At 41.3% G+C, this 22,442-nt stretch overlaps 1 protein-coding gene across 14 annotated transcripts in view; it reads left to right on the top strand.

Moving 5' to 3' along the window:
• Positions 1-22,442, top strand: part of ank1a (ankyrin 1, erythrocytic a) — a 120,922-nt gene that overhangs the window by 82,844 nt on the left and 15,636 nt on the right. For 8 of the 14 annotated variants that reach the window (XM_049579823.1, XM_049579839.1, XM_049579831.1 and 5 more), the window contains 22 exons: positions 220-417; positions 545-643; positions 1,855-1,953; positions 3,473-3,571; positions 3,662-3,754; positions 3,890-3,962; positions 4,139-4,159; positions 7,056-7,176; positions 7,358-7,436; positions 8,006-8,121; positions 8,222-8,446; positions 9,486-9,640; positions 9,734-9,945; positions 12,233-12,437; positions 12,689-12,785; positions 12,922-13,150; positions 13,247-13,375; positions 13,945-14,064; positions 14,851-14,935; positions 15,089-15,163; positions 15,481-15,612; positions 17,080-17,235. In XM_049579823.1, coding sequence (XP_049435780.1) covers positions 220-417; positions 545-643; positions 1,855-1,953; positions 3,473-3,571; positions 3,662-3,754; positions 3,890-3,962; positions 4,139-4,159; positions 7,056-7,176; positions 7,358-7,436; positions 8,006-8,121; positions 8,222-8,446; positions 9,486-9,640; positions 9,734-9,945; positions 12,233-12,437; positions 12,689-12,785; positions 12,922-13,150; positions 13,247-13,375; positions 13,945-14,064; positions 14,851-14,935; positions 15,089-15,163; positions 15,481-15,612; positions 17,080-17,235 — 2,818 coding nt within the window. The remainder of the gene's footprint in view (positions 1-219; positions 418-544; positions 644-1,854; positions 1,954-3,472; positions 3,572-3,661; positions 3,755-3,889; positions 3,963-4,138; positions 4,160-7,055; positions 7,177-7,357; positions 7,437-8,005; positions 8,122-8,221; positions 8,447-9,485; positions 9,641-9,733; positions 9,946-12,232; positions 12,438-12,688; positions 12,786-12,921; positions 13,151-13,246; positions 13,376-13,944; positions 14,065-14,850; positions 14,936-15,088; positions 15,164-15,480; positions 15,613-17,079; positions 17,236-22,442) is intronic. The other 6 variants (XM_049579833.1, XM_049579827.1, XM_049579830.1 and 3 more) reach the window with 5 other exon arrangements.

Genomic DNA, 22,442 nt, shown 5'->3' with positions numbered 1-22,442 from the left:
AATAATAGAACAGCTAGAACAGTCTGGGAAGTTCAGAAAATGACATCACTTTATTATAATACAGCCTTTAAAACCAGGAAAAGGCAACACTCATAATCTTAAAATATTCAAAATCTAATTACAATATTGATATTTAAACAATGATATATTGCCCAGCCCTAGCCCAGTATCATGCACATACACATCTTTTTCTAACCATAACTCATGTCTGCATTCCAGAATGGCTACACCGCCCTCCACATAGCATCCAAGCAGAACCAGGTGGAAGTGGCTAACAGCCTGCTGCAGTATGGAGCTTCAGCCAATGCTGAGTCACTGCAGGGAGTGACACCTCTCCACCTGGCCTCGCAGGAAGGAAGGCCAGACATGGTCTCCCTCCTCATCTCCAAACAGGCCAACGTCAACCTTGGAAACAAGGCAAGAAACACACATGATTATAGGATGACCGTCACTGGACAGGAAGTTTATTTTAAGAAATAAAACATAACTGTGGCTTGACTTGTTCTGTGTTTGACCTTTGTCTCTTGAATGTGTTTGTCCCCAGAGCGGATTAACCCCACTCCATCTGGTGGCACAGGAAGGACATGTTGGCATTGCAGATATCTTGGTGAAACAAGGCGCTTCAGTTTACGCGGCCACACGGGTAAGACCTTTTCACTCTCATGGCAAACTGTTGCATGGTTTTATCAGAGCCTTTTCAGTTTAGAAACTACTGGCCATCCACTTTGAGCCTCAGCAGATAGTGTCTAAGTGTTGCAGCAGAAATAGCCTGATGTTCTCATAGCAGAGGGTTGTGTTACCATCAATACATGGCCGACCCTTGAGGGGGACTCTGGTGCTTGGAGCAGCTCTGCAGCAGTGTTTTCACATGGAGTTGAGTCAGATTTATGCTGAAAAATGGTCGGTGGGGTTTCATGTATGAATAGAATTATATGATGTGTTCTGTACAACAGCATCACAAACGAAATCTTAACATCTCTTTGACCTGATCTCGACGATATAAGAGCTTTTTGTGCTTTACAAAGGTACTCAGATCTTTTACTTAAAGGGACAGTTCACCCCAAAATCAAGAAAACATATTTTCCCTCTTAACTGTAGCGCTGTTTTTCAAACAATATCTCTATTGTTTTGGTGTGAATTGCTGAGTGTTGGCAATATCTGTTTTAGAGATGTCTGCCTCCTCCATGTTGTGAGCAGATTTATGTAGGAACTGTTTCACTCCACCGAACTACACCCACCAACCATTTCAGCATGCATTTCCTGCATTCCAACATTACAGCTCAGTTGAGGAGGACGGCGTTAATGTTTCATTATAATTTATTTGGTGATTATATTTCATATTCTCTGAATATGCAAATTAACTAGTAAGTAAGAAGTGCAATATTTGCCTATGAACTGTAATGGAGTAGAATTATAAATTAGGAGATGGAGTTACTCAAGTAAAGTTCCTTAAAATTGTACATTCAGTAAGTACGGGTACTTTAGTAAAGCAACTTTATAGCACTGGTTGTGGGGCTCCTGTACTGGACATTATCATGATGTCAGGGTGTTACTATTATTGATGTTATTGTTACTGTTCCTGTCTCATATACAACAAATAACTGCATCCCCTCTCTTTAATTTCTGAATTGCTGCCTGAATGCAGTTTTTATCACTGCTCTGCTCTCAAAATCATTTTACTTTGTGGATTTGAACCATTAGTTAATGCAATATTCATGAGCCATTCAGCCCTTTATATGATCACATCTACATAATGTATTCAAATTAAAAGGTCATTAAGACACTAAAGTTATGCTTCTGCTGTGATTTTGTGTTTAAGACTTTTTACCTTTTTTTTCCCCCTCTCACTGTCAGATGGGCTACACCCCTCTCCATGTAGCATGTCACTATGGCAACATCAAGATGGTGAAGTTCCTCCTGCAGCAACAGGCCAACGTCAACAGTAAAACAAGAGTGAGTGCCTCCCTCTGGTCTGACATAAAACTACAACAGAATGTAGTCAGGGCGTGAGTCACGCGTTCACAGTGTGCATACTGTCTCTGATTTATTCATCAGGAAATATTACAGTACATTACACTGTTGGGGCTGTTGCAGGGTCCTGCTCAGGGAAAGCTGTTAAAACTGGCTGTTTTATATAATGATTTATTGGAAAGTGTAATGTAAGTTTTAAAGTGTAATGTATTGTAAAAGCACTGAAGAGACTGGAGGTATTCAATTCCATGCCATTTAGTATTCATATCATGATCTATGACAAATGTGTTGTAATCATTAATAAAGATATAAGTTCTAGAATCTAAGCAAGGTCAGATGTAGGGCGACATTCGGCAGATTGTTTTTATTAATTACTTGATTTGACTTTTTGTCTGTGAATATGTCAGAGATAGTAAAACATTTATCCCACAAGTTCCCAGAGCCCGAGCTGACATATTCAGATTGCTTGCTTTGTCTGACAAATGCCAGGTGCCCACTATTATGGGCTTGTTTCCCCCCTCCTAACAATCATCAGCAAAGCCCTGATTTTTTGATGGTTCTAAAGATCATTTTGCCAAACTTTACTGGCTGATGCGTGTTAGGGTGTTTTTTATATCCCCTGACAGCTCGGACATCTATCGTGGCCGCACCAATTTCAAATCGCAAATATTAATCATGTTCAGTATTTTCACTCCGATATCCTGTTGTGAGGAGAAACCCAGAGGATCGCAGGTGGTCCTGCAGGTCTCTGAGGGTTTTTACTGCAATATCAAATAGGATTCAAGTCAGAATTTACTCGCTTCCAGCTCGTGTTCATGCTGTCCCCATGAATTCAACCATGTTTTTTTACTTTGTGAATTTTCTGTAAAAAGTAGCCCAAAAACTAAAAGCCAGTTCTCCTTTTTTGTTTGCTCTAAAGTCATGTTTGATCACAAGAGACTTTTGATATTTCCTGATTTGAGAGTGGGGACTCTGGTTGTTCATGAATAGTAGAAGTGTTAATGTGTTGTGTATTGTTTTGGCCAAGTCCTTGCTCTCTACACACTGTATGAGCAGAACTGTTAAAGTAAATATTACATGTCATTATGCGTTGGATCTCTTGCATTTTCAACATGTGTGAAGATTTCAAAAATCTTTTAGTGTGCGCCAGCGTACCAAAACCCAAAAATATCCAATATCATAGAAGATTGAAAACACCAGTAAATAGACATCTGAAAAGTTGAAACCAGTGGATTTTTGCTGTAAAAAATATTTAAGCATTTAACCTATTGTTTAAATTGTTGCTTATTAGTTTTCTGTTGATCTACTTATCATTTCAGCTCTAGTCATTTGATAATTATCCATTGTACTGACAGTTTTCTTGTAATGCAGTTAGCTTGTTGTTTGTAAAAACTTAATTAGGAGGGCCAGTGGTACTGAATAATTCAGGGATAACTCAGAAAAAAACATGTTATTTAGACATACATTAAATGAGTAAGAATACATTTAATCTCTCTTCCAGCTTGGTTACACTCCTTTGCACCAGGCGGCCCAGCAGGGACACACAGACATTGTGACACTGTTGCTGAAGCACGGAGCTCAGCCCAACGAGACAACAACAGTGAGCATGAACGCTTCTCATCTTTTTCAAAATGACTCATAAAGTTTGTTTTTCAGAGATGTGATCAATCTGCTCCTCTCTGTCTGCTAGAATGGTACTTCAGCTCTGGCCATTGCTAAGAGGTTGGGCTACATCTCTGTGATTGACGTCCTGAAGCTCGTCACTGAGGAGACGGTTTCCATGGTGAGAAGTTTAAAAATGCTACCATGCCATCGGGATACAGCACCAGCATTATGTGGCCATGATAATCACATGGAAATAAGAATTTAACACTCACTGTTGTATCTGTAATTGGTTCTTCCTCTTCCTTCTGTGCAGACGACCACAGAGAAACACCGCATGAGCTTCCCAGAGACAGTGGATGAGATACTGGACGTGTCTGAGGATGAAGGTAAAGAAATACAATTATTATTATTATTACTCACATAAAACAGTCGGAAACAATGTTTAATAGCCAACATTATTGAAACATTACGTCCTGTTTATGAGGCTGACTTTATGATGTTTCAACTGGTCGCACAAATATTCATTTTTTTCCAATTCCTTTTGCTTTATGCCCTTTTTTAGGAATTGCACAGCTAACATTAGGTATGAATGTCTCTTTCCTTCTTCGTGCGGCATTCATAGGTCGTTGTTTTAAAGTGTGTGGCTCCATTTCAAGCTCACTCTCTCAATCTTTACTGTACCTCTCCACCTCTCTTCCTCTCTCTCGATCCCTCTGTAGTGGTGCTCACTGTGATGGTGGCTCTGGTTTCTCATTGGCATGCACCCATAGCACCCTTGTCTGTAACCTCTGTATGTCCCTTCAATAACACCCTCATCCTCTAACTCCCCAGGTGTCTTTTTTCTCCATGTTTTGACGTCAGTCCTTGTTTTTACAGTTAGAGTCACAGCCAAAACATACAGATCACCTCTATAAGTATCGGATCCATTATTACTAATATCAGATAAAATCTAACAAACCTTTGTTAAAAAAAAACATTCAAAATCTGTTTTCAGAGTTTTAGCAGTCCATTGTGCAGTGTTATCATTGCTTTGAAATGTGTGTCTTTAATTGTGTCTGCATTTAAATCCATTGTGGTGTCGATCATGTACCACGTCGTTGTTGTGTTCCTGCAATGTGAACTATATCTGATCTTGTGACGACTTCTATACAAAAGGAGTCACTCGAAGTAATGAACCCGCAGAAACTTATCATCCGACTTTAAAGTGGCTTGTAGTGGCCTCTTGGTAATTATTTGGTTTACTTTTGTTGTGTCGAAGACCTTATTCCTAACCCTAACAAGAGGGAAACACTATTCTTTGGAGGAACAAATTTCGATACAACACTGGCCCCGACTAGGCTTAGGTGGGATCTATTTTTATATACCTTTATACCTTCCTGACATTGCACCAGTGTTTACAGTAAATGATGGGATCTGAGCAACAAGTTTGCAACATCCCACAAGCTCCCTTAGCTTTTTTAGTCTAATAAACTCATAAAATACCAAGAAGGGAAATTTTTACACCTCTTGTGCTTATTAAACAGAAAAATGTTACTGTACAACTTCTGAATTCAAGTGGATTCAACCAAGACTAGCTAAGTTGTTGTAAAACATACTCGTTCAAACTTAAACGGAAACAATGGAAAGTAATATTCACCAAAACCATTGTGGTCTGTCTTTCCACTGTTCCAACAATTACCAACTCTGGTTTGGTTGAAATAAAGCATCACTTTACAACGTTAGATATGGAAGTATGCCGACTCTACTGCTGTTTTTTTTTTCTTGCTGTCTCTTTCTGTCATTGCTGGTCGGCTTTTTGTTAGTCTTGCAACATTATCCCCACCACCTCTGCTTGTTCCACTGGTACAGACTGACCTCTGGTGGTGTGTGCTGTGCACTGCATCACCTTAATACAGCATTGCCTTATCAGTTTAACAGAAAGAGCAGTGTTTGTGTTTTTGACAGTGTTGAAATAACGTCAGAATTTCTAAATACCACTCAAGCCTGCCTACAACATTACTTTTTGGTCAATGCTCACTGCTCTCATGTTGTTCCAGCAGCAACAGACAGCTGATTTCAGATACGTCCCTAGGGAGTTGGTGGAGAACAAAATCTGAGCTAAAAGGAGAGTATATTGGATGTACATTCATCAGGTGGATAGAAACATGAAAATGACAATACTGCCCTGTAGCTTCTGTTTGTGTAAATGAGTAAGTGTTTGCTAATAAGTTCACCATATCAACTTAAAGGTGTTACTGTATGTCAGGTCAGAGCTTGTTTCTGCTGCCCTCCAAAGATACCACTTATTACAGGTTTAACTTTTAATACCCGATGTTTACAACACCACTGACAATGATGTCAGAGGACATTATGTCTCGATATATTTAGTCCCCTGATAATTTAACTGACAGATCGTCACCTTTGTTCTAAATATAGAAAGTAGCCAAGACGCCGTCTTAAAGACACCTCTCATATCCTCAATGGTGAGATGATACCGGCAGATGCACGCGCTCGTATGTGGTAACACTTCGCCTACACGGCATGGCACACAAGACAGAGACTATCCAGGACACAAGCTGACTCATGTGAACCTGTGGGAAGTGCACTCACAGAGTCAAACATAGTGTAATGACACCTACGACATCACTTTGGCTCTCAACCACTGACAGACGCCCACTCACACATTCACACAGGCTGCGCTGATACAACCACATGTTACTACACACAGGGAAGACTTCTGGTGAATTCTTGAAAATTATTGCATGTTTTGGGGGGTAAGTAACCCACCTCTGCTCACATGAAGATATACTGATCTTTTATCGGAGAACAGTCTGTACTTTGGTCATCATGTGTGTTGCAGTGGGCTGATGTTGTTCTGTTTGTCTCTGTATTTGCATTCTGGAGCAAATCTCCTTTCACATCGCTCTCTGAGGCAGCTGATGTCTAAATCTTTCAGTTCATTAACTGTTTATTCACTAGACAACACATTTTTGGAATGAGATTATGCTGATGCATGCTCTCCCCCAGAGATTGTGCACTGTGCACAGCTATAATGCTGTTGTCTCTAACTGAGATTTTATGCGTTTTTTTGAAAACTCCAGACTTCATTTGTAAGCTGCCCTCTTTTATTTTGATGTAATAATGTTGGAGTTGTGAATGAAAAGTGTTGGACTCAGCAGCCTGAGACTACAGCTGATTACAGTGACCTGCTGTATTGATTCTGTCCTCATACCTGATTGTTTAAAATGTTTCTGATGTTAGGTAGAAGTGGCTTCATTTCAGTTTTTTGCCATTAGCTGGCAGTAATAAGGTCAGCGTACAGAGCATCGTTAGTAATGTCTCATCTCACCAGTCTAACCCCTAAATCACAGAGCCATCTCCTAACGTCTAACCCCTCTAACCCCTGGTTAACCATCTTGTTCTTTTCTTTCTCTCTCTCTTGCTGTTTCACCAACCTGACCACGGTCTGTTCGCTCTCTTTGGCATGTTGTTCTCTGAAGGAGAGGAGCTCCTGGGGACAGAAGGGGCCAGGTACATGAAGATGGATGACATGAAAGACCATGATGACGATTTCCTCTCCCCAAAGAAATCACTGGAGTACGAGAGAGGGCTGGGCACAGCGTAAGGGGGGCTGGGCGGGGAAACAGGCGAGCGAGCCAAGCTGGTAGCCACATGCTAATAGGTGGATGGATAGAGGGGGATGCACCATAGACACTCACTAAACACCAGGGAGGAGCACTTGGGAGGAGATGTAGAGAATCTTTTTCAATCTGATTTGTATTTTTCTCTTTTCATACAACAGGAATTACTCGCCAGCCATTCCCAGGATTCCCAGAGTCTCTCCAGAGACCGTTATATTGAAAGAACACGAGATAGATCAGGTATTGTACTAGAACATGTTTACAAGTTTTTTCCTCTTAATTTCTGTGCTGGAACACCTTTATTCCTTTTATCCCGTCTGAAATGTCGTAGCGCCAGTCTCTTTAAGCTCTCTCACAAAAAAACCCAGTCTCCTCTGATTGGTCAGCGTTTATGGGTCTTCCACATCTCTGTATCATCATTGCAGCAAGGACTGTGTATAGCTGCACTTTCTACTGCGAAAAATCAGCAATAAAAGCTTCTAACCAGCACTGTATGTGTTCCAGCAGAAATTTGATCCACAATTGGAGAAAAATTAACAGCCAAGATTACGCATTTCCCTGACGTTAGCATATAGCTACAACATGATATCGTAAATAAGACTTCATCTTCAACAGCCTTTCAAAGGTTAATGATGTACCCTCTCCATATCCACTGTAAAAGTAACACATAAAAATGACAACATAGGCATACTCTCTTATCACAGCCCTCTCCATGTCATCTCTAGTAAACAGACAGGTTTATATAGAACATTATGCCAAACAGTGTTCTTCTGTGGATGCCATGAACCATTTATGTTTCTCTGTTGTAGCAACACACTCCACTTCCACTGCCCAAAGAATATGATGAGGACTCACTGATCCCCAGCAGCCCGGCGACTGAAACGTCAGACAATGTCAGCCCAGTCGCCAGTCCCATACACACAGGGTCAGCACAACAGTGATAAAAAGAAAACTTTATATTTCACTTAGCCTCTATTTAATATCTGATCTGGCAGCTAATTGTCACAATCTTTGTCCAATAACAGGTTCCTGGTCAGTTTTATGGTAGATGCTCGGGGCGGCTCAATGCGAGGCAGCAGGCATAACGGTCTGCGTGTCATCATACCTCCGCGGACCTGTGCGGCGCCCACCCGCATCACCTGCCGCCTGGTAAAGCCGCAGAAGCTGACCAGCCCCCCTCCACTGGTGGAGGGAGAGGGGCTGGCCAGCAGGATCATCTCCCTGGGGCCAGCCGGGATGCAGTTCCTGGGGTGAGGAAACGACTTTGTTCAACCAGAAAGAGTCAGGATTTTCTTGCTTCCTCTATATGTACAAAAGATACTATTTTTTTATATATATTTCAAGTCTAAGAGACCAAGAAAGTGGATCACATCACTCCAGTGAGGTCTTTAAACTGGCCTACTTTCTGTCAAAGAATCAATTTCAAACACTGCTGTTGGTTTATTAAGCACTGAATGGTTTAGGGTCAGAATAAATTTCCAACCATCCAGACCTCTCAGGTCATCTGAGACAGGTCTGCTCTTTGCCCCCAGAGTCAAAACTAAACATGGAGAAGCAATGCTACGTTGATACAAACCACAAATATGTTACATTTGCATATTTCATATTGCCATTTCTAAAGTGACACAGTATATGAGCTGACTTTGTCATCTGGAGGTGGAGGGGATGGTGGATGGCATGTCACTAGGGCAAGACACTTGCTGAGCTGCAGACTACTGCAAACCACAACAAAACTGGTTGAGTCATTGCTCTGTTTTCAGCAGCTTTTTAGGCACCAAAGATGGGTGTTTTGTAGTGACCGATTGCTGTTTCTCCAGTAGGAATCGTGCCTACAAGACTGAGTATTTCAAGCCAAAACAAGCTCTTACTAAGTATAGCCAAGTGGTTTTTGTGCCTAAAGCTGACCTGTTCACCACAGCATTGTTGAAACATAAAATGTCAACTTACACAACAATGTGCAAATGTAACATCTCCGAGGATTGCAGACACATACAATGGCAAAAAAAAAAATTCTGACCACTGTCCACTGGAATGCTCTGATTTTTTTTTCAAATCAAGGCTGCTTGCTGCTGCCTTTTACTAAATTTAAGTCCTGATTAATTTCTTAGACTGCACTGTAACTTAAATTCTTGTATTTTATACCTGTTTTCTTCTCTGTAATGACTGTTTTTAATTGTATTTAAACATCCTTTTGTAACGTGTTTCTTTTCCACTTCGTAGAGTTTCATGTATTTTGAATTGACTTTTGTTTATGTATAATTCTGTGTGTTGTTCTGTGTTGTGTGGCAGACCGGTGATAGTGGAGATCCCCCACTTTGCCGCTCTCGGTCGAGGTGACCGGGAGCTTGTGGTGCTGAGGAGTGAGAACGGCTCAGTCTGGAAAGAACATCGCAATCGCTATGGTGATGAGGTGCTAGAAACAATCCTCAACGGGATGGATGAGGGTAAGAGTTTAAAAACTGGATCTCAGAATGACATCAAACATGTCACTGGGTGTTGTAACTTCCTGAGACTTAAACGCTCTCTTATCTCCTCAGAATTAGAAAGTCAAGAAGAGCTCGGGAAGAAGAGAATCCGTCGCATCATCTCCACTGACTTCCCCCTTTACTTTGCTGTCGTATCACGAGTCCAGCAAGAGAGCGACCTGATTGGACCAGAGGGAGGTTCGCTGACAAGTAAACTGGTGCCACTGGTCCAGGCCACATTTCCTGAGACAGCAGTCACCAAACGCGTCCGCCTGGGGCTGCAGGTGAGATAGGACGATGAGGAGGAGGAAGGAGAAGAAAGACAGAATCGTTAATGCCTGTGTTGCCTGAAAGAATAAAGCATGTTGGATGTACTTTGAATGATGTTGGAATGACCCGATCATATCAGCACTTGATGATTCTCGATTTAGTTTTCTGTTTTGTTTTGTTGTTTGTTTTTTTAAGTTTTGCTTTTCGCATTTTTAGAGGACCTTCTTATTTCACACAGTGCATGCACTTAGCACCTTTATTCAAGTTTGGATTGCTCATTTAGTGCTGATATGTTATTATTTGTTTAATCTTTATTCATTTCTTTCTCACTAATGTATTTATGTCACTGGTCAAGCCCAGGATTTTCTATTATTAACACATTTATTTGAGATACCTAAGTACAGTTTGTCAAACATAATGAGAAATCTGCTTTAAACTTACTGTCCAGTGGTTTTGTCATCATAAATGTCTGGAGAATGTGCTAAAAGGTTTTATTTTTTTAGAAGGAGTGAAGTGTCATCCCCTACAAAAAGGGGTGACTACTGAGCACCTGATCTTTAAACCTTTTAATATTAGATATTTTGCTGTTTGAAGCTTTTAGCTGCCTTCTGTGTGTACAGCTACACTTTTCAGGTCTTGACATTTCTCAAACACACACACCAAAGACAGTGCCGCAGTACTCAGTACAAACTAAGGCATCCATTTGTATCCACAATGTAGGCATAGCTCATCAGAAGTTGGGCTACATAACACTCCAAATTTAGGCAGTTTTGGTAAGGGAACAACTGGCATGGCATTTTCAAAGGGGTTCCTTGAACCGTCACCTGAAGATATCTGAATGAAAACGGGTTTTGTGGGTATCCACCAGTCTCCCCTAAACTTGAGCAGGTTTGTTCCCAGTAAATGTTTTTTTTCCTTACAATGAATGTACTCCTTCAAATTAAAGCTGTATATTTGTCTTTTTAAGGAAAAGGACAACCAGCCATAATGAATCAGCTAAAATGTACACACAGATATATGACACATAAACACAGGATTGTTGTGGAACTCAAAATGTTAACTGTACCAGTATTAGTCTATGCACATCAGATAATTGGTAATATTAACTGTAAAATAAGAAACCAAAGTATATCAGTATGCGAATCCCCTGCCCTAGCTTCCTCTTTCAAAATAAAACATCACATCAAAACATAAATGAAACTATTTCACTGGACTGTCGGCTGCAAAATCAAAATCAGAACATTTGGGAATGGGATTTATTTATTTTTCCTGTAATTTCAAACCTGTATTTAACAAAAGGTACATTAAATATCATCTTTCTTTCCCTCATAATTCTTTTCAGTTGATATATTTGATATATAAATGTGCACCATTCTCTCAGATTTGCTGACTTGGAATTTCAAGGCTCCATTTGTACAGAATTTCATTTTGCCAGGATAAATATATTCATGCAATCTGTTTACCAGTTTTATTCCAGCTCAAGACTGTAACTGCTAAATCTCTATTTTTGATAAAATAAAAATTCTATTAAAAAACGTATTTAAAATAATGTATGAATATGTAGTCAGAAACTTATGAATTTCAATTATCAAATGAAAACTTGTAATTCCAATGTCAGAATCTGTTTCAATAAACCAAAATGATAGGTAGATACAGTATGAATGCACCTTCTGCTGTCCTTTAGACATATAAATTCATTTATGTGAAGCTGAATATGTCTTGTAAACTAACACGCTACCACACATGCCGTAACCTCTGAGCTGAAAGTAGTGAATGTAACTGAATGTAAGTGAGATAGACGTGATTTAATTTTCTATTAACTACTTCATGATCTTTAAGAGCATATCTATTTAACTATATCATTGCTGTCATGTCACGAATGGCCTTGTGAAAAACCACAGTGCCTTTTTCTTTGATATTGATTTTGTATTAATGACTGTAAAAGTTTCATGTTAACACACGTTGTTGCATTTTAAAATAAAAAGAGTTATTAAGTCCTACAACCAATTTGCTTATTTGTTTATTCACTGTGGACTTCTCTTTCTCTTTTTCTCTTCACCTTTAATTTTTCCCTATTTGGTTGTCTTTTCTTTTTGTTACCCTGTTTTTTCAATTCGTTGTCCCATCATCCATCAACCATTGTCTCATGCTACCTGTTATCCAACATATTTTTGTTTAACCTTCATTGTCCGTTCATATATTTCTCTCCTTGGATCATTTTCCATTTTTTCTACATTATCATCAAACCTGTGCCCGTGTTACCATGCACCCCCTCTCCCCACCATTTACTCTCAACCTCAGGCTCAGCCAGTTCCAGATGAGCTGGTTGCAAAGCTGCTGGGTAACCAGGCAAACTTTAGCCCTGTGGTCACTGTGGAGCCTCGGCGGCGCAAGTTCCACCGGCCCATCGGCCTGCGTATACCCCTGCCCCCGTCCTGGAGGGAAAGTCCCCGAGACTCTGGGGAGGGCGACACCACTAGTCTGCGTCTGCTTTGCTCTGTCATAGGTACTGCATGCCACCACTGAGAGTTATGTGGGTGAGCGAGTCAGTGTGTGTGTTTGTGTGTGTGTCGACTGGAGCAGTTTCCTTCCAAGTCAAGGAAAGATTAATAGGGCAAAACTGCTGGTTTGAATTGGTGAAAGATGTCAGTGCCATAGTTGGATTAAAAAAGGTTATTACCATGAGATTTCTTCTTTATGACCTTTGCTGAAAGCGGGTTAACCAGTTTGCTATGTCTCATACTGTGTGATTTTCAGGTGGCACAGCCCCAGCCCAATGGGAAGACATTACTGGCACCACCAAGCTTTTGTATGCTAAAGACTGCGCCAGTTTCACAACCAATGTTTCAGCACGGTTAGTTGAGTTGGCAACATACACATTAAAGCCATCATGCCATGAAGTTTAATGTAAGCCAAATTATATCATTCCAGCAAGCAGCTGGACTGATTTATGCACAGCGCCATGATTACATGTCATTGTTTCCTCCCAGATTCTGGCTTGCAGACTGTCCTCGGACAGCTGAGGCCGTCTCCTTTGCCAACCTGCTCTATAGAGAACTGTCAGCAGTTCCCTACATGGCCAAGTTTGTGGTGTTTGCAAAGATGAATGAGCTGCGCGAGGGCCGCCTGCGCTGCTACTGCATGACCGACGATAAGATGGATAAAACCCTGGAACAACATGAGAACTTCACAGAGGTGGCTCGCAGCAGAGACATAGAGGTCAGTTTCAAGATCGAGACAGGGGCATTGCATCATACTGATGTGGTGGAATAGTTGTGTAGGGATGTACGCTCATGTCTGTGTCCCATCTCGTAGGTAATGGAGGGAATGCCGCTTCACCTGGAGTGTTCAGGAAATCTGGTGCCTGTGAGGAAGGCCACCCAGCAGCCTCGCTGCTTCAGCTTCCAGGCCTTCAGAGATAACCGACTTCCTGTGTCTGTCAAGGTATTACCATTTGTCTTTCTCTTACACTTTTTTCCCTTTTATCTCTGTCTCTCTCTCATTATTCATCCAGCTCTGTCTCCACTCTACATACATGAAGCTTTGCGTTAGTTCATGCAGGATGCGGATGTCATATGCCCCAGCTGTAAGCTTGCTGATTGGACCATTGCTTTTTAATCAGTCACACACCAGTTACAGCTCATTTTCACAACAAGGCAGTCCATTTAAATATGGCCTCCTACACACTGATCCCTTCCACACACTGCTGCTGCTGCTGCTGCTGGCAAAGCTTTGCCTCCTCCAGCCTCCACCTTCCTAATTCACAGTCCTAACATTAAAGGTTAAAAAAAGGGTATTTTATGTCTTGCTTTGGGCCCACTCTTGTACACCCTGGAGGATTTTCTGCATTGCGCTCCCTGTATTGGTTTAGCATGCTGCTTGTCTGATCCAGGGAGCATGTTAAGAGTGGATCCATCAGCGCCACGTATAACTGTATTGCCATTTGTTGCAATAAATAGTTAAATCTATGGAGAGTGCACCTTTATTGCTTTCCTTGTGTTTGTGTGTCTAAGGTGAGAGACAGCAGTAAAGAGCACACTGGATTTCTGTCTTTCCTGCGCAAGTCAACCAAGTATGAGGACAGTCAACATGTGCTCTGCAACCTCAACATAACCATGCCTCCATGTATCAAGGTAAAGCTCTCAACTTAACAAGACACATACAGTATTTTTAGCTGGGATGGGAGTTGTTTCGATACCAATACTGATACCAGTGTCAGAAATGCCTCCCATCTTGCCTAAAAGCTGGATTGGGTATTGGCAAGTACACAAGTCTATGCATTGATCCAATACCACCTTATCCAGTTTCTTTAAAATAGTTTCACACCTGGATCAAATGGCAGTTTTCCCAGAAATCAGATCTTCTCAGCAACTCTAAGACAGTAGCCTGCACAGCAAGTTGCACTGTGCAGTCACTGGAGACTACTGTTTTACAGTGGCGAAGAAGAGTGGATTTCCAGGAAACAGTGAAACGCCAGCCATTATATAATAAAGGACAGTGTTGTGGTGTTCATTCTCTGCATGTATTTGTTCAGGTTTTACAAAGGGTTCAATCTGAGCAATGCCATGGGTTAGTAGCATACAGCTGTTTTTTTGTTTTGTTTGTTTAGCCTATTTAACATAGAACATAAATTAGCTTAGTTTGCCACAGCAGCACACTATCGCAAGACAACTATTTTAAGTGCCAGTTTGTTGAAATCTATATACCAACAGCTTGTGCAGACATTCACATGATTGGTATCGAATGAAGTAGAACAAAAAGGTACGCAGTTTAGGTACTCTGTGCTATCACTTTCACTTTAAGGGCACTGGTATTGGTAGTGGTGTCATTATTTTTTAACAATACCCAGTCTTTGTATTTAGTTCTAGTATTTTTCACTCAGATAACAGGCTTCATTGTTGTTTGCTTGTGACTGACAGATTGTTGGGAGTGAAGACCGGAGGCGAACCCTGACCCCCCTGGCTTTAAGAGAAAGATACAGTGCCCTAAATGAACCAGCTATGGGTATGAGGCTCTCACTCTCCCACTTATAAATGAAATAAATCTGCAGCTGTCTTCCTTATACAGAATCAATGAGTGTTGCATTGCAAGTAAAATCTCCACCTTAGCTCTAACAGAGTCTGATATTAAATAGTAAGTTTAATCTGGTTTGTGCAGCATCAATGAGCGCCATGGAGAGGACAGAGCTAAAGATGGCTGTGATTGCAGAGCAGTTGGGACTGAGCTGGGCTGGTGAGTGAACAAGAGTATATCGAATCTGTTTTTATGTGTTGTTAACCATCCATGTTTGCCTTATGTCTGACAAGCTTGCCTAGCTTGCTGCTGATTAAGTTCTAACATGGCAACCAGCCAATGAAACTAATTATTTCCTGTTTTCCTGCCAAGAGCCGTAGCTGTTTGACAGACTATTCTGCCTCTTCTGGGTAGAGCCACTGTGAAGCAGAGAGCCATTTCAAGACTGTGTACACTATAACAGCATGACTCACAGGTGAAATGATGTAAATATTTCCCCCACTTAATTAAACTTCTCCGTCTCATTGTCTATACAGAGTTGGCACGTGAGCTTCAGCTCAGCGTAGATGACATCAATAAGATCCGTGTGGAGAATCCGAACTCGCTGCTGGAGCAGAGCTCTGCCCTGCTCAACCTGTGGGCCACCCGCGAGGGCAAGAGGGCCAAGAGTGAGTATATGATATCTGAAGCCCTCTCTACACATATACATATATTTTTTTAAATGAATATTTTTCTCCTCCATTTTTATGCCTCTGCGCCATCAACAGCCATGGCCAAAGGCATTGTGTTTTCACGTGTTTTCACCATTCCATTTTCATTTTCAACGTGATATCTCAAGAAAACTCAGGGAATTTCTTTAAATTTGACACAAAGGTCCTCTTGGACTTAAGGATGAACTGATTAAAATTTGTATAGAACTTGTGTTCTGCAGTGATGCATCATCGTGGTGAAGAGAGAACTGAGCCGAAATGCGAAGCTCTCGATTTACTGGTCAATCTATGTCCCAACCCTCACCCATTGTCAAGAGCTATTGGTAATGACCGAAAGAATGAGGTTGCAGATACAAGTGGCCGAAATGAGGTTCTTAAGAAGGGTGGCTGGGCTCATCCTTAGAGAAAGGGTAAGGAGCTCAGACATCTGGAGCGAGCTCAGAGTAGAGCCACCGCTCCTTTACAGATGGTACAGGCATCTGATCCGGATGCCTCCTGGTAGAAGGCCCTGGGTCAGACCCAGAACACGCTGGAGGGATTACATATCTTGTCTGGCCTGGGAATGCCTCGGGGTCCCCCAGGAGGAGCTGAAAAGTGTTGCTGGGGAGAGGGACATCTGAGTGTTTGTTCACCCTGCTGCCCCACAATCCGGCTTCGAATAAGTGGTTGAAAATGGATGGATGATAGAATTTGTTGGTCGAAGGTCACTGTGACCTCCCAAAACAAATTTTAGAGATTTGGTCAGACACTGAATTTGTGACTTATCTCGGATGCCCACTTTGAGACTATGCTGACTGTATCAATCTTCCATGCTACCAGGGGTAGGTAGGTGTATGTGAAGCATCTAAATTTTCAGAGACATGGATGCTTTACGCACATGTTATACATTGTTACTTGCAACAACTGGGTGCACATTCATTTAAGTTTCATAATGTCTGCTAGAAGTGGCCATGGTCTTGGGATAGACCCACATAGAGCTGCTCAGTACGAGTCAATAATATTTGCAGGTACACAGGGCTGAAACACATTCCCAAACCTTATCCCAGTTAATTCCAGAATTGTGTGTAGTGTTGCTGATAATATCAACTATTCGCTCCATACCGAGAAGGTTAAATTGTTCAAGTAGCCATGTTTTAAAATTTCTCAGTTTTAGTGACCTAAAACTCAGACTACATGTGGACGAGAGGCCAAAAGATAGAGGAAAATATCAGTTTACAAAAATATCTGTATATGTGTAGACACGGCCTGAGATTGCTGAAAATGTCCCTCATCCCCTCATGTCTTTATCTTCACTATTTTCTGCCTCTTCAGTCAAAGTCTGAATGATGTTGTAATGGTTTTGCTGTTTGTCCTGGGAATCCCCTTCCCCTCCTTCTCTTTTTTCCTTGTCTGTTTGTGTCTCTCCTTCACGCGTCTTAACTGCAGTGGAGAGCTTGTACACAGCTCTGAAGAGTATCGACCGTATGGACATAGTCAACATGTTGGAGGGCCAGCCGCCTCAGCCCGCGAGACAAGGCTCCCGTGATCTCAGCAGACGCCGACACAACGACAGAGACAACCTCTCCCCTGGTATGACCAATGGTAAGCTCCCTCCCCACTACCCCCAATGCAGCCCTTTCCCCATGTTCCTTCTGCCTTGACCCCGAGCCATCTTTCCAATAAACAAACCTCCTCGCTCCCTTTAAATCCCCTGAAAGAAAAGTGAAGTGTGTTTCCCTCTAATTTCTGTCTGATGTCCCCGTGTCTTTCTTATTTAATCCCCCCTGTGATGCTGTTGTGTATGAAAGCTGCCACAAACGTCAAACTTTTGCAGGACTTTACCCCAGCAACATGCAGAGGGACTCAGGACACTCCTACTGTGCTACAGCCTCTGTAGTGCCTTTGGTTATACACTTCTCCTTGATTTTATTCAATATGATGGGAAGTAGAGTGAAAAAAAAGTATGATATGCTGAATCTCCAGAGTTTGCAAGCATCCCATTCCTGAACAGCCTCTGAGCAAAACACTCCACATAGAGATAAGCTAAGTATCATTCATAGTTATAATTTTATTAGCGTTATTAATGATGTTGTTTCTATTTTGTGCTTGCATGTTAAAGAATTAGACCAGCCAGTATTTAGAGTATTTAGAGTATAGACGGAATACATTTTAGAGTGATATTTTGTCTATAAAACAACACACTGTCATACATGATCGGCCCACGTAGATCATACTGTAAGTATAGCCTAGCTTAACTGACCTCCTTACCAATTGTCAGTCCTCAGTCTTTTACTCCTTTTCCTCATGGTTTCCTTCACACATGCATACCCTACATCTTATTGACTCCATTTTCACCTCTGGACTGGTGTGAGCTCCCCTTCCTACTGGACTGGCTTCTCCTCTCTGTATCCAGTGCAGATGATGAGTCAGTCTGACAGGCGACAGGTCCGATTCTGTGAAAACTGGAGCAATACTCAGAGATGTAACAATGCATAGAGTTACTGCCATGAGGGTCAAAGGGTGAAAAGGGAGATGTTCAGATCACAGCTGCAGTGAATCTGATAACCGTGTATCTGTCTTGTCTGTCTATCTGTCTCGCTACCTGCCTCCCAAAGGCCGTTCCTGCTTTGACGTTCTGCGTAAAAACCGTGGTGGCGCTTTAAATACCTGGATGTTGTGTCGTCTGCTAATATCTCAGGGATCGCAGTGACGGGTTTTAAGAGGTTTATGATTTATTGTACGGATTAAGTAAAGGCACACACCCAAGTGGAGGACCAAAACTGACTATTTAGGCAAAAAATACATTAAGTAAATGAACAAAATGGGAAAAAAAATCAGATCATCAGGCCACGACCTTGACATAAATATTGTGGTGGGCAGTGAAGGACAAAATAAAAAAAAAAAATGTCATAGTTTGTTTATGTCACAGAGTAATTCCTTCGTTTCATGGTAAACAAATAGTTTGACATTTTGGGGAATATGCTAATTCACTTTCTTGCTGAAGAAGATCGATACCACTGTCATGTCTGTGGGGTAAATATGAAGCTACTGCTTCTACAAGCAGCTGGTACGTTTAGCTTAGCATAAAGACTGGAAACTGTGGGAAAATATATTTGTCTGGGAGCAGTAACTTCCTGGAGTCTCAGCTGGTTTCTTAACCAGGCTAGCCAGGCTAGCTGCCTTCCACAGTTTCCAGTCTTTAAGCTAAGCTAACTGGCTGCTAGCGGTAGCTTTGTCCTCTAAAAGTAGGAGCTTCGAATTATCATTCAGAGTCCCCTCAGTTGACTGAGATTCCTTCAAGTTAAGCAGTCTTTTTTTGTTGTTGTTGTTGTCAGTTAGTGTGCAGCTACATCTAGGGACATTTCGGTTCTCAAGATGTAGCTGCAGAGTGAGCGCTCCGTGCTTTTAAGTTGCTCTCAGGTACAGACAACTGCGGACACAGACCCAGGGTGAGTCTGAGTGAGATGGAGGCAGCTGCCCAGAGGAGGAGAGGCTTTGAACTGTAAGGCTCTGAGACATTATCTTCTGCCTTTTGCTTAGAGATGGTGAATTTACAGCTTATAGCTCACAGCAACTTAATATGAAACAGTCTCTGGTTTTGTTTGATATCTACTGTTGGCAAAATGTTTTCGACCCATCGCTCATTGTGCATAGTTGTTTATTAAGTGAATGTCACCGTCACACTGAACATTCAGCTGAACCCAGTTCAGACTGGAAAACTCTACATGATTAAAGGAAATGAACAGTACAAAATTCGTATTGAACAGCCAAATCTGAGTCGGGTACAGCCCTACTTCATATTTACTGCACAAATATAAGAGTGGCATCGATCTTCTCATGTCACCCATCTGCAACAAAAGCAAATAAGCGTATATCCCAAAATGTAGAACTGCTCCTTAAAGTCAGGTTCAGTCCTCCATATAAAAAAAAAAGCCTGTGTAGAGTTTTTTTTTTTTTGAACTTAAGATGTTTTACGGAAGAAGCTGACATAATATTTGCTAGAGTAGAAGAATCAGTTATGCTGCAGCCTTAATTCTATCTTTCTCTGTCTTCACCTGTCTTCCCCTCTTTTTGTCAAAACAATGTCTGTAGGATTTTACTTATCAGTTTTCCTTCATAGTTCCAGTGCACCTCTATTGTAGGTAAGCACATTTCGAAGGTTTATTCACGATCATTTCCAGGTTAGGAAACAAAAAATAAAATATAGTCAATCATGATAGACCTCTTCTTTTAGGCTTTTGCAAGAGGACATTTAAATTTTCTCTGCCTGTGGCTGCATGGGGAGTAGTTTGAGTCTCTAGGGCTAATGTTGAATGTCCTTTTGGGAGCCCTGTTTTCATTTCCTGTGAATCTGTCCCTCTCTCTGTGTTTCTCTGGACATGTCATCTGCAGCCTAGCCGCCCTACTCTTCCTCCTTCTCACTCCTCTCCGAACTCTGACCTCATGCCGACCTCATGTTGACCTCTGACCCACATCTTTATCTTTATCTTTTTTTTTGCGACTAGTTGTGCATTTTCTTTATTTTTGTGCTCTTGAAAACCCCACCTTTTTAAGTGTCCGCTCTGTGACCGATACCCCTCACACAGACTGTGTACTCAGCACCCACTGGGAGGGGGGAGGTGACCCTCGCTCTCTCTCGCTGTTTCTGTCTGTGACCATCACCCTATTTTATATTCCTCTTCCTCTCTCGCTACCCCTCTTTTCTATCTTTCCCACTCTGTCCTTTCCCTCTTTTCCCATCCCTTTTCCCCCTGCCCTCCTGCCTGTCTGCATGTGCATGAGGCTGACTTTCATCGCTCATCTCCCCCTGTGTTTGCATGGAGACACTGGGACGAGGGGCAGGAGTAACACTGGCTTGTTGGAGATGACGTCTCAAACTCTGCATTGGCACTTAATGCTGCTTGACCAACAGACACGTGTTCGTGCATGGCATGCATACTGAGAATGACCATACAGTCTGTCTCGTCCTCCTCAGTGATCTGTCCCAAGGGGGGTAAAAAAGGCCACAGACCTTTTTTTGTGAACTGTGACTTGCGTCTGCTCTGTTCATGTATGAATGTTGTGGTTGTTTTGTATGTCACTGATTTTCTGTAAACGGTCCATCTGATGGGTTATTTTGTGTGAAATATGTTTTTAATGTCTTTGTGAGTGTTGTACGTGGGTCAATTTGTTATTGTTCCTCTGATTATTGTAAATGTGCTTATTGTTTAATGTAAACTAATTAATTTGTCTGTGTGAGTGAATCTGTGTGAGCGTCTTTATGTGTGTATACTCTGAGTGTTTTGTGTCCTCCATATATACATGTATCAGTGTTTAAGTGTCTGGACAAACTGTATTTCCTTTATATGTATTTTCACGTGAGCTTCACTGCTTTGTTTTTCTGTGTTTGTGTCTTTTATTTAGGGGGTCAGGCAGTCATTTTTCATATTTCACACTTGCCCATTTTCAGAATTTCTTTTTTTTTCCACATCTATTCCTTTCACCATCATTGCCTTGTCATCTAACATGGAGAGAGAGAGAACTGACAAACTCTTTCATTATCTAAATCATGGCAAGAAACAATTCTCATGTCGTAGTTTCTTTGTTGTCACCAGAAACTGATTCATAACACAGCTAGCAGGAAACTTGGAAAGTAAATGCCTTTGTCAAGGCCAAACAGCCCTATTTTGCATTTTTAATGAAAGCGAAAAATAATTCATTTATCTACACCATGATTTGGATTCACTCCAAAATTAAATGAATTCTTCCTTACATCCTTTCACCAAGTTTCATAAACGCTGGGCTGGTAGTTTTTCCTTAATCCTGCTGACAAACAAACGAACTGAACCAAAAGCACAACCTCCGTGGAGGAAATAAACTGCTTCAAGTCTTAAAATAGAAAATTTCATAAACACACCACACCTGAACTCGCACATCATTTACTTGCAAGTGAAATATGTGCAGGTAGTACAAAACTACAGTTGTTTTTTCCTCTAAAACAGACTTTGTCTTGTTCATCAGATACCGAACAGAGGTTTAATGACTCACATCTTCATCTGCAAGTCATTCCTAATATGGTAAAAAAATTGTTTTCAGTTAAATTTTGACATCATTGTGATTAGATTTTAATGATATTGTTAAAACTATAACTGTATTTACTGCAGCTTATATTACTGAGAGATTTAAGCAGCATTTGAAGTGAAGCCAAGGACAATCAAGTGTTTGTGATTAGCTCTCCTAAGCTTTAAAGGTGCAGTTTGTAATGCCTGGCCACATGCTCCAAACTGGGGGCATCTGGGAGCATTTCACTTTCAAGCCAACAAGTGCAAGCTCTTCTAGCTCTTTTAGTTTAGTAAACAAAATAAACTCATAAAATGTCAAGAGAGGAAATATTCTTAAACCTATTTTCCTTATTAAACTGAAAAATACAACTGTACACTTTCTCAAGTTTATTTATTTTAGCAAACTAAGACTGATGTTAGCTTAAATGCCTTGTTAACTCATCCAAAAACACTGAATTAAAAAAAAAAAAAAATTGGTTCATTTTTGCCCTGTCTTCGTCTACACGCTGAGTAGGGGCTCTCCCTCGCTCTTTGGAGGCAGACCATTAAATCAGCAAAATTAAATGACAAGAGTCACCCAAAAAAAACAACCTATGATGCACTCAGCCAGTCACCAATACCTGATATATTGGTCCGATCACTACAAGTCCTCTGGGCTGCTCAACTTCTTTGTCCTCTCGTGTTGGACTGTGGGCAGACTACACGCCGCATGCTTCGACATTACCTCAAAACTGTTACCTCTTCACATTATGCTGATTTTGTATGTTT

The sequence above is a fragment of the Epinephelus fuscoguttatus genome, linkage group LG6 (genome assembly GCF_011397635.1).
Source record: "Epinephelus fuscoguttatus linkage group LG6, E.fuscoguttatus.final_Chr_v1".
Lineage (NCBI taxonomy): Eukaryota > Metazoa > Chordata > Actinopteri > Perciformes > Serranidae > Epinephelus > Epinephelus fuscoguttatus.
Note: the sequence above shows the minus strand (reverse complement) of the source record. Positions and strands in the feature narration are given on the sequence as shown.